We start from the raw sequence: 12,439 nt of genomic DNA, 5'->3' as shown, positions 1-12,439 counted from the left end.
GCTCTGAAGTCTGGATTTCCTGCAGTTGTTGCTGAGCTACAGCCCATACTTACAGCAGAAGGATGGAAATCAGAGTTTTCTGCTTTAGCTCAAGTTTCCTTCAGACACTCATCTGGCTGTTGGTAGCTTTTTGTGGTAGCTGTTGCACGGAGGATAATAACATCTGATATCACACATACATTGGCAAAGCCTTCAGCTGGTTCCAGCAAAAAGGTTGTGAATGCATTTAGTGGTACTCGCTTTCTGGAGTTTGACCTCATCACCGGAACTCATTCAAAGTTCAGATATTGTTTCCTCTGAACTCTCTGCCTTCTTCCCTGAACGTACCATCCCTTGTGTTATGAGCAACATTTGGTAATGTCCCCTTGCCTGATGAGTTATGAGAAAAACTGCAGTTCCTCCCGGAAGTTTAGTATGTCCTTGCGTTGTGGAATGACACAGTCAGCATTTTTCCAAGACTCACAATAACTGTGCTTGAACTTTATTAAAGTTTAACTCTTAGTTCCATGCGTGGTTTCCCCATGAGGTTTTGTTCAGTGTTTGGTGGCGGTTGTTCTCCATCTGATTTGTTCCATAAAATGGGCGACTTTCATGAGAACAGCTAGTAGTGTACTCACATGGAACTGCATGTAACACCAAAATCCATTATTCTTTGAATTCCATCAAGATGGGACAGATACATAGAAGTGACTTTGGCTCTTTCTCTGCAGATGAGAACACCTTGCTAAGTTTCATACAGCAGCTTTTTACACATGGTATACGGAACCTCAGATAAGGAAATCCTTTACTGTGAGAACAAGTGTTGTCATCTCGATGCTGATCTTTTGGTTCTCTATGTACAGAAAGCAGTTTGAATTGTTCATCTGCATCTTGGATTCATCAGTGTGCCTTTGGGAGCACTGGGAAGAAGATGTAGCAGGGGGCTGAAATCAGATGCCTCCAGTGGGCATTGCAAGTAGAGGTTAGTCCATCTGCTGACGCGGAATGCTTTTGTGGAAAGGAAAGCCTCATTGCCTGCTAAGTGCAAGATGATGTTGCAAGAAGAGGTAATACGGCCAAATGTGCTGCATTAGCAAGCATGCAGTCAGTAGATCATGTAGTGATTGTTTGCCTCTTTTTAGCACTTTGGGGCTTGCCTTTGGAGCACCATGTCCAGTTCTGGTCTCTGAAGGACAGCAGAAGTGGCCTTACTGGAGGGAATGCTGAGAGCAGCTGCCAGGGTGGGTGAGGGCTGAGGTACTCACCTGCAGAGAGGCTGGAACACTTAAATGTGCTCAGCTGTGGTAAGGGAAAGTTGAGGGAGATCTTATTGTTCTCTTCAGCTACATAGCGAGAGGGTGTGAAGACGACAGAAATATTCTCTTCAAAGGCATGCACCAAAGGAATAACAGCCAGTAGTTGCAACTCACAGAATGAGAGCTCTCAGGGCCAAAAAAGCTTGCAGTATATTATTCTTAATGAAGGAATCTGTACCAGGTATTCATTCACAGGACAAAGATCTGGTCTGCTTTCCAACTTCAAAAACAAAACCGCAACCTGTGTACCAAATGTAGAGGAAATTTTGTCTGCAATATTCATTTCTAATTTAAAAGTTGCAACGTTCTGAGCTTAGAATGAAGTGAACCTGAGACTCCAAAGACCTACGAAGATTATGTAAAATCACTAACAGATGGTTTGTCTCTTTTTGATATATTAGATAATTAAACGAAAGTGGGCAAGCTGTTTTGTTAATACATAAAATACTAGGATTTCAAAGACACAGTGTGTGTAGCTTAGTTACAGACTTCCTGGTGGGCTCTCCTGATTTCAGGAATACAGCAAACCTCAAGAAAACCCCATACCCAAGTGACAGGTAGTTTGATAGGCTGCTGTGTAGCTATTTTCTCTTAATTTATTTTTGAATTTGGATTTGCAGCTACAGTAACCTACTTACTATAGAGTCTGCCTATTGTTGCTGCTTGTCAGTTCTATTAAAAGCTTCTCCAGAAAGGAAGAAAGAATTATGTACTAAGTGTGTCTCAGCAAACCATATTTGCCAGCTCTGTCTTTCTTGCTTCTTAACTTTAAAATCTGGGTGAAGATTTGGACCTTAACATACTTTTCTGTCTTTTTTATCCCAATAAATTATAAGGTTGAAAGTCATGCAGAAAATCTGCTGCTGGCAGCTCCCTCGGAGAAGGCTCCAGTCCAAAATGACAACTGCAGCAGCATGCTACAGGCACAGGAATTGTCTCTCAAACAGGCATAGCCCTGTGAAGCCATTTAGGGCTACACAGAATCCAACCAACACCTTGAACTCCGTCCAGGAACCCTGGAGATTAAGGAGCTCTGTTGCCAGCAGCATGACCTGGAACACAACCTGTCCATGTCGCTAGATGGTTTGAGAAGCCTATTTTCCTCTGACACTCCTTTCAAACTCTTAATAATAGCCTGGCACAGATAAAAGATGTGAGGTTGACTAGTGAAGTCTCTTAAATTTGTATTTAAATGAAGAGCATACTTCTTTTTTTTCACTTAACCATGTTAGTTTTGTTAGAGGATTTTCTTCTGACAGAACAAATTTGAATAGAAGTACTTTGCTAAGCATGACGGCGTACACTTTGTACAGTTGTAGGCATTGTCTGGACGCCCAATATTGTCACAGGGAAAGTTAATTAGGCAGTTCAGATTTTCATGTTCAGAAAACACCCAGACAGCGTGACTCATTCTGGAAGTGGGAAGAGATCAAATCCAATGTGTATCACCGGAAACTTCTTTTTGGCTCTAGAGTGATTTGTATCTCAGTGTCTCTCCTTCAATTCATAAGTAATAATAATAAAAGTTAAGAACTTTAACAGTGTGGTCTTTGGCAGTGATCTTAAACTGATTGTCCTCCAGTTTGTGGTGGAGATGTGCAGTGTTGCCCTGCTGTCAGTGGTTCAGCTGCCATCTTGGGGCATGCAGGGGCTTTGGGCATCTTCTGGCCTGCAGCCATGTGGAGAGCTTTCTGATAAAGCTGGAATGCCTAGACTGAAAGTGGCTTTTCTTGGTTTTCTTTAGCAAGCTGGGTAAAAGCAAGATAGATCCCTCAATCTGGGATTCTGTAACTATTGGTGGGTGATTTTTTATCTTTTTTTCTTTTTTAAGGATTTTTAATCTGGGTTTTCTTAATAATTTACGATATTTTAGGCTCTTGCACCACCAGAAAAGGCAGTTCTAAAGAAAACAAACAAAACTATTAGACTTGCACTCAGCACTGGTGGTGGCTGTTGTGTTTTTCCATATTTTCATTTCTAAAAGGAAAAAAAAGACTTTTTTCTTTCTATCAGGATCTGTATCAGGGAACAATGCAAAAGGAAGATTCACAGTATTGCGTAGGCCTTACAGTCTTTTACTCCAGTGGGAATTGGTCATACTGAAGAGAGTCCAGCAAAGGGCCATCAAGATCGTTCAGGGACTGGAGCATCTCTCCTGTGAGGCTGAGAGCTGGGACTGCTCAGCCTGAGAAGGAGGCTCAAGAAGCTCCAATCAGTGTCTACAAATCCCTGAAGGCAGTGTGCAATGAGAACAGAGCCAGGCTCTGCTCAGTGGTGCCCAGTGCCAGGATAAGAGGCACTGGGCGCAAACTGGAGCACAGGAGGTTCCCTCTGACCACCAGGAGCACTGCTGTGCTGTGCAGGTGACGGAGCACTGGTGCAGGCTGCATAGAGGCTCTGGGGTCTTCTTGGGGATCTTCCAAAGCCACCTGGATGTGGCCTTGGGCACCCTGCTCTGGGAGTCCCTGCTGGAACAAGGCTTGGGTCAGAGAGACCCAGAGGTCCCTTCAAACCTCAGCGATTTTGTGGTGCTGTGGTTCCATGGAGAAGCATTGCTCTAGTTTTGTGCTCAGTCCATACTGCTTGTCTGGCAGGTTTATATCAGAACCTGCAGGCTGCCTGGGCCCCTTTGGAAGTGATGGCCTGGAGGGGAACGCCTCTCTGCTTTGTTAAATGTTAAGTGTAACTACAGGCAGCTGAGTCTTCTTTCTAGAAGTGAAATAACTCCTTGCCACTTGTTTCAACATACTTGGAGATGGTTTTATACATTATTCTATAGAGAAACTGCACTTCATTTAAAAATGTGTTTGATACTCGTAATTATTTTTTTAAAGGCTAGTCATTTTCCCTAGGCAAAGCATTACTCATCTTTATCATAACACCAGTTGTTTTTCTGAATTCCAGGGAGTTTTTGCTGGTCATTTAATTCATTCCTCTGGTGGTGGGTTTTTGTTTGGTTTAGTGACCGTGTAGGTACAGCTGTGAGCACCATTTGCCACTCCTCAAAATTAAGCAGCCTTCTTTCCAAGTGTTGTACTTGAGATAATTGGTACTGCTCCAGTTGCTAACTGATAGAGAGGAATTTTTGTTTTACTTCTACTTCATGATCTGAAATATAAGCACTTCCCTTGCAGCTCCCCAGGACAATAGTAAATGTAGGATATTTTGCCATGACACAGCAGTGGGCTTTGTCTCAGTATACGACCTTTGTCTCTATTTCATACATGCAATGGTATGTGATTGATTTAACTTGCACAATCTATTCTTGCAAATGCATCATTTATAACTGGATGCTTAGCATAAAGTTCTACAATAAAAGATAATGAAATACTGTAATAGAACAAGCTGTCTTTCTGATTGCTGCAATACCACTTGAGTTACAGAATGACCATTTTGTATGCTCGCATAAAATCATTTCTTCTTAAAAAACAGCTTTGTTTTCATGTTTGAAAGGAGAAGAGTTGACTGCAAGTAGCAGCTATCTTTTTTCTTTCTGATTTTTGTTTGTAGTAGCACTTCCCCAATAAATTCAGCCTACGCCATCTGAATTTCCCAGGTGCTGCAGCTCTCTCCTCTGGCCCATGGGACCCCTCAGCCAAGCAGTTCAGCCCAGTCCATGATTGTCCTGTGATGTCCAGCCAGCCAGCTCACAGCTTTGTGTTTGTTTCCTTACTCTTCAGTCAGATGGCATTAGGGACCTGATGAGCACTGTTCGTGTCGTCTGATCTTTAGGAATCTCAAAAAATAGATGTTTGGAGCTTCCTGATCTTGAAAGACCAGAAACTGGGAGAGCTGCCAAATGCTTTGTTTTGGTGACTGGATTTAATTTACTGACTGTTTGCATTTTAAAGGTGGCAACAGGAGGTTGCACAACTAGTTAAGTTATTGGATTTGCAGGTTTTAGCTAAGCAGAGCTTTCTTTGTTCATCTGCACCATGTATTTCCTAGTGATGCTGTTGTGGCCTATCACAGATGTGATGGGAGATCCACATTGTTTCTGACTAAGGTTTCTTTGTTGACCACCTCATTCCCAGTTGAAAAGCTTTGCTGTCATTGCAGACATGATTTAATAGGATGAGGTGATGTCTTGTAGGCCTTGGGCAGCACAACATTTAGGGATGAGCTGAGAAAATTCTTCAGGTACAGCTGGCTGCTTTAAGTAGATAACATCATGCAAGGGGTAGAATTAGAAATCATTTTCTTAATTCATGCAACTGCAGCCTGCTGGAATGTTTGATATAAATGAATATAACACAAGTAATTAAGTTCAGTCATAGTGCAAGAGGGAAGACTTAGCAGCAGCTGACAGTCAGAACTGATCCCATGAAGACATCAGGTTGGAGTGTGGGAAGTTGTTTGGTGGTGTGGGGGTGTTTGGTTTTGTGCATTGTTGTTTATTACTATACTTGTTACTGTAGAACACATTAAGGCAAAGAAGGCTTCTTTGCAAGTAAACTAGCAAAGCTCATACCCTTATTTTAAGGCAGGTTCTCACACTGGATCACAAATTTGCCTGAACTGTGAAGTTCTCAGCACGTTATACATGGACATAACTGGTACCTTACATACCAGAAATTTTGGCTGAGGGTAGCACAAAAAGTGCCTGGCTCCAGTTAGGGAGATCCTGAACTGTTATCTGATGCCAAGTGATGCTGTGTACAGCTCTTGGGCATAGGTGAACCAGGCTGGCTTCTTATTTTGCCTACAGGAGTTTTAATATGCTTAACGTTATCCAATACCAGCAACTGAGGTAGTCTAAATACCGCAGCAGGGTCTGATTAGCTTTTTCAGATCACTGCTTTTATTTGCTGTTCGCAAAGAGGCTTAATCCAGTGCTGGAGATCAGGCTTCCCACTGGGTTCGTGGGTAGCTTTCCCTCGGCCTTTGTGCTACAGTGGCAGAAATCAGTGAGGAGCTCCTCCTGCCACCAGCTGAAGGGCTGTGAGGCAGCGGCTCTGCTGCTGGCCATAGGCAGTGCAACCCAGGGAAAGCAGAGTGTGGGCTTCTGCTGGGCAGCGTGCAGGCTGAGTGTGTGATGAAGCCATCAGTGCAGTATTTTTAATTGAGCTTCAAGCCTTGCTGCTGTTATATGGCACACTGTGTGTGCTGTGGGGCCGGTTGGATTGGGACAGGTAGGCGAGGCTGGGTTCGGGTTTAGGTTTCAGTGGGGCTTACCTCCATGAAAATAAAACAGAACGTACAGCGTGCTGGCATGGCCAAGTTCCTGATTTCCCGGCAAGCACTGCATCGCTGCAAAGCAACAGGAAGATCTTGACATCCTGAGCAGGGCTATGAAATAACAGGGAAAGAAGCTTTGTTACAAACAAATCTGAGTGGCTCGCAGACAAAGGGTGCTTCTCAGTGCCTTTCTGTCGAGTGTCCTAATGTTTCAGTGCCACTGCATAAAAATACTCTTGTTCCACGTATTAATATTATTTGGGGTTGCTTTAATCAATTTTGCCTTCCAGCAAAACTGAAATACACCCACAAATCCTGATGTAGCTCTGCATAAGTGCACATCTATTACATTATTGACCGATGTACAAAAGTGTCAGGAAATTCAGAAGGCAGTTTCTGAATACTTTTCTTTGCTTGGTGTGAGCTCCTTTCATAGCTCTTCACAATTGTACCAATATGATTAATTTTGCTAACAAGAAAAGGGGAACGCAAATAGCTAGTGATGGATTTGTTTCTCTTCAATACTTTTATACAAAGGAAGTTTCCTGAATAGCCTTTATATTTCTCAGGAGTGTTTTTTTATATTATCATTATTATGATAGAACTCACAACTTTTACTACTCAAAAATAATTCCTTTCTTTGTTTCATGAATTAGAAACAATGAGGAGAAGCCGAAGTCTGCCCAAGCCAGGTGTTTCTTGTTGGCAGCCTGCTCCCTAATGACTCTGGCTCTCATACAGCAGCTGCCTGCTAGCCTCCTTTGTATGGCCCATTGTTGCTGCACACCCCTCGTTAATACACATGCTGCCCGGGGCAGCCCCTGTGAATGACATCAACTTGCTTATCTTAGAAACCCCAAACCTGATGCAGGGTGGGGAGGTTGCCTTGCATCTGCCTAGCCAACTAATTGTGAGCACCGCGGGTTGTGATTGGCTCCCCTTCCTCTCGGTAATAGGTTAAGCAAAGACATTGCGGGTCCATCTGTTCGTCCATTCATTGTTCTGCTCGCTCGCCTCAAGTCTGCAGCTGAAATCGTGTTAAGGAGTTGCTTCTGGAACAGCTACAAGAAACCAATGCCTGTGTGCTTTCCAGCAAACGTAAGTATAGGGGCTTCTCTCTGCAAAATGGGACATTTCGCCTTTCGGATGTTCCAGCAGGTCAGTGTGCCTTCTGACAACGTGAGCGTGTGCGCCAGCAGAGATTGGCATGCTTTGGGCATCTGGAAAAAAAGAGAGGACATATCATAAAGCGTATTCAAGAGCGTTCTTCTAGCTCAGTACAGTCTGTCAAGGAACTTCTAAAAGCATTAGAAATTGTATTTTTCCAAGAATTTGGAAATGGCAGGCAGTATCCATCAGCAGAACAAATTTTATTGTAGCCCCCTTGGCGGAAAAGGAAGGTTTTGACTTTGAGTTATGATTCTTTTTTTCTTTCTTTCTTTCTTTCTTTTTTTTTTTTTTTTTGCAAGTAAGCTGCTGTTTATTGCAATTTTTGAGTGGTAGAAAAGCTTTTTTAAAAAGCAAACCAGCTTTCCTTGTTATACCATACAATGGATAAATTTTTCTGTGTGTGAAAATAGGAAGAGCTCTTTTGAGGGGCGTGTGCAGGTGCTGAAGTGCTGTACAGACCATGAGGATATTCTCAGGTGGGAACACGTTCTACTGAAAGCTTTTGTACTTTGAAAGCGATTCATAAGTGTGTCAGATCTAGCCCAGTTAATTTATAAAGCTTCTAATCTGTTTTATGTTTTGAGTTCAGATGTTAGGCTGAAGAACTCTGTAACTCCATGAGCTGTGTTCCAAGGATCCTGGAGAGAAAAAAAAAAAAAGCCCTAAAAACAAAGACCTTCATATATCTGTTGAGAGGGAAAGAGCGTATATAAAAGGGTTAAAAAGAGGTTTGCATTTCTACCACATGCCCTATTGTGTGAACATATGCATGAGTCTATTGAAAGTTTTCAGAAGATGGGCAGGCCACCAGTTGCTGGTCTCCTGCAGTTCCAGTAGACATCTGTTGCCCCAGAGCATTAACCAATCTGTTCAATGGGACATCCTTCCTTTGTTGGACAGAATGATGCAGACAACAGCACTCACTGAAATACAATGGTAATTAAATACATAGAAACTACAGCAGTAGGTATTTATTACATATTCATTATTTTATTTGCATTGTTGCCGTAGCGTTACGGTTTGGGTAACAGATACATTCATTTTTTTTCTTTCCTGATCAGCGCCGCACTTCTTTTTGTGACAAGTAATTACAGCGTTTCAACAAACTGCCATTTCAATATTTCCCGTTTTCTTTTTAGAAGACTTAGAAAAAGACTTCCTGTGTGAAAACAAGATGAACTGTTTCGCTGTAGGATGTATCTTCAGAAACTTTTTGGAAGGTCTTTTGGGAATACACAGTTTCTATTACCTTGACACAAGATGCGCTATTTTCCTCCTTGTTATTTTCCTCCGTGAACAAAATTTGCATTAAAATACTTTTCTTATGTTCAGTCATAAGTGGAAAATATTCAGAAGAGGCATTAAAAGATTAGATGAGTTCTTTTCCCACATTCCTGTGAGAAACAGAAATATTTTGTGTGAATTGAATTAATGAGTTGATTGTTGCTAACGGTTATAAAAAACAGTGGTAACTTAAGAAATGGCAAAAAGAACATGGTTCTACCATGTGGTAGCACAGTGCTCATCCCTAGTGCTGATAAATGTCTGTGACTCAGTAATACAGCATTTCAGGCCTTTATCAGCACAGCAAACCCACTGTGAGATACCGTAGTTTCATTCAGGCTATAGTTTGTTCTTAAAAGTTCTGTTGCTGTAAGTATGCCCAAATTGGAAGTTACTCTCTTTTTTTTTTTTCCTTTAAATAAAACAAATTCTGTTACTCCACTGTGAGCACAACCAAAAGTTGCAGACTTTCCTTGACAAGACTTTTTTGGCTGGCTTTGTTTGCTTGTTTGGCTCTCGGTTGAGTCAGAAATCATAGTGGGTATTTTTCTCATCTGTCTTGCATTGTATCAGTAAGCCTGCTTTAAAACCTACATGCATAATGAGAGTTTCTTGTCAATAAAGAATGCAAGGAGTTTTTCTTATCTGATGTTCCTCCTTGAATAAACGTGACCTTTTCTGCTTTCTTGTGAGCTTCGTTGTCCTGTGTGAAGATACACTGGCATTTATTTGGAGTATAAATTAGCTCAAATAGACTGCCTCGTTGCTAACCACATCAGGGTAAAATAATCAACTCCAGCGTTTAACAGAACATCTGATCTTTGTGATTCTAATCCACGAGTCTCATACAGGGCATTGCCTTGTGAGCTCCCACGTATAGAATTTCAAGAGATGCTGCTGACCACGAATATGGTGTGAAAGTTCAGATATTGCAAACGTTCCTCTGAAAAGTTTGCGTGCAGGGCGTAGGCCAAATGCCAGGAATAGCATGCTGCTTATGCAAAACGTTTCTGATATCTTTATTTTGGGGCTTACAGTAGGTGAATCATTTAACTGCCCTTGAGAGAAAGAAGAGATTTAGAAGAGGTACATGCGAGAATGATGATGGATGCATTCCAACAAGGCACAAAGCTCAACTCGTGGCCGCTTTTGTATGCAGATGATGTGCAAATCATCTAAAGTATATTTCATATAAAGGTTGATCTTTGAATACATTCATATGCCAATGAGGTTTTAATCATGCTGAAGGGTTTTGTGATCGCAGTTGCTTTGAGGCACTTAAACTTCAGCGAAGAAGCAACTGGAAGATGACTTAAGTATTATTTCAACTGACGCTCGACAAACAAAACGTCCTCGTCACTTGGACGCTTTGAGATGTGTTTATTCTATGATGTTAATATCCAACCTCATCCTTCCCACTTCCAAAAAAAAGAAAAAAATCCCACTCTGCTTTTAGCTCAGTGCTGAAATGCCATTTCACAGTACATGGATTTGGGCAGCGCCCCATTATCTGGGCGCGCTCGGCGCCAGCAGTACATGAGCCAGCTCAACTTTTCAGGCCAGCTTAGGAGTGTTGCCCATTAACGGGACTTCCTCGAGTCCCAGCAGATTGCAGGCTTGGGAACAATGATGTCGGGCCTTCCAGATTGCTTTGGCAGCTGCATTGTTCTCAGAGGGGAAACCAGACGCACTTAAGTCCCACTCTTTTTCATGGGCTTTTGTTCATACCAAATTATTCTTTTGCCGTGCTAGTATTCATGATGGTATGTTAAAGGAGTGCATCCTAGCAACTAAGGCTTGTTGCTAAGCAGCCTTGCTTCCAAGAGATTTTTCTTGTTTGAGGGTTAGTTTTTTTGTTGGTTTTTTTCTGTTGTTGTTGGTTTTTTTTCTGCCGTCGGTCCTGTGAAGGCTGTAGTGTTGGTTTTTTAACTGTATCCTTTTCTTGGGATATTGTTGTGATTTGTTACTAGCAGCACTGTGCTATCAAGTGCATTGCATTAGTTAATAAATCACTGTGTGAAAAGGTTCGTTTCCGAAATTCTTCTTGTGTTTAGTTTGTGGTGTTGTGTGAACTCCCTTCAGTTAAGGGAATGTAATATTCCTTGATATGCTGTTTGAGACTGGGTGATGGCCTTCCTCCCTTCTTATGAGGTCAAGTCTGAATAAAACTTGGAAGTAGAATATTTTCTTTCTTAGAAGTCAGTCTTAACTAAATTACGGGGTTAGACAGAAAACACTTGTGACAGATTTTGTGCTTTTTTTGAGCTAAAACTACTTGGGTAAACTGACTGTGCCTGAACTCTATTTGGCAAGTTCAGTGAAAACCTTTGCATCTATATATTACTTTTATATTCTGCTCTGCGAGGTGAAAGTGTGGAAGAGCTCTTTGTTTTATAGTCTTACTTTCATGAAAAGTTTCCTTTTTTATGGTACCCCTGCAGTACGATTGCTCTGTGTGGTCTATTTTCATCTGTGAGAAATAATCTTCTACTTTTTTGATTGAAGCATTTAGCAAAAGAAATTCCCACCTAAAATAACGAAACAAGGGAGAAAGGTAGAAAGCTGTCCTTTGGAAATGTGCATTAGGAAGTAGGGCTTTGATGAAATGGATACTTAAGTCTAACTGCCATTATGCAAAATTCCTCAAGAAAAACTGCAATTTTTCTTTTCTTTTCCATTCTTTTTACATGACTTCTTCCTATAGGTTTAATGTGATCTAGCAAATGGCTTCCACAAGTCAAGTCCAAGAGTTGAAATTAGCATTTATTTTTGTTGACTTACTGGCTTGACAAAAAGCCTGTTGCAATTTATGAAAAGACTTTCCTTGGCTTTACTGACCACTAGATCAATCCGTGCCTCTGCATCTTGTGCGTATTAGTAACACAGCACTCTGTTGAGAGCTGTTAGTCTTTCTTCACTTAACTATCACTTTATAAGGAAATTCAGAAATAGGTTGAGTGTATTCAATGTAATTGCTAGTGTCTTTTAGGACCAGTAAGTTTTTACTGAATTATGTTTTCTGTTATAACAGTTTATTTTAGCACCTTTATTTGCCTAATAAGCCAGCTAATCTTGTATTATGCTAATTTCTGTTGAACAGAGAGTCTAAGCTGCTTAGTTTGAAAGGTTTTCTGGTAGATGTATTTTATAGCTGCATTTTTCTTTTATTGTTGCAGTATTGTCTAAAGTTAGAGGAAATACCAGATTACCTTTAGGTCTTGGTTAGAGTTCTGAGTTACAGCAAACTGAACTTTGTTCATTTTCCTGTTCATTAATAAACCCATGTCTGGAAATGGCTAAGAAAGAGCAGTTCATACATGAAGAAAACAAGTGATCAGTTGTTACTCAGCTTAGCTATGTATGCTCCTTTTGAAAAGTTTTTTCCCGAAAAAAAATTTCCATGCTCAAAAAAAGCACCAAGTTGTGTGTCTTTGCTGTGGGAGATTAAGTGCAGTTCTGAGAAGGCAACAATAAAATACAAAAGAAATAAGATGTGTAACCAGTTGCAACAT

General features: G+C 41.2%; 1 protein-coding gene across 7 annotated transcripts in view; it reads left to right on the top strand.

Moving 5' to 3' along the window:
* The window catches only part of ZC3H12C (zinc finger CCCH-type containing 12C), a 41,029-nt gene that overhangs the window by 6,108 nt on the left and 22,482 nt on the right, over positions 1-12,439 (top strand). Inside the window, exon 1 of one of the 7 annotated variants that reach the window (XM_090133878.1) lies at positions 6,742-7,571. The exons of the other annotated variants lie outside the window; for them this stretch is intronic. Coding sequence (XP_089990004.1) covers positions 7,548-7,571 — 24 coding nt within the window. The 5' untranslated portion in view covers positions 6,742-7,547. Of the gene's footprint in view, positions 1-6,741; positions 7,572-12,439 lie in introns of those variants that run through there. 7 annotated transcript variants of the gene reach the window in all.

This window comes from Phasianus colchicus, chromosome 1 (assembly GCF_987193195.1).
Source record: "Phasianus colchicus chromosome 1, bPhaCol1.hap1.1, whole genome shotgun sequence".
Lineage (NCBI taxonomy): Eukaryota > Metazoa > Chordata > Aves > Galliformes > Phasianidae > Phasianus > Phasianus colchicus.
Note: the sequence above shows the minus strand (reverse complement) of the source record. Positions and strands in the feature narration are given on the sequence as shown.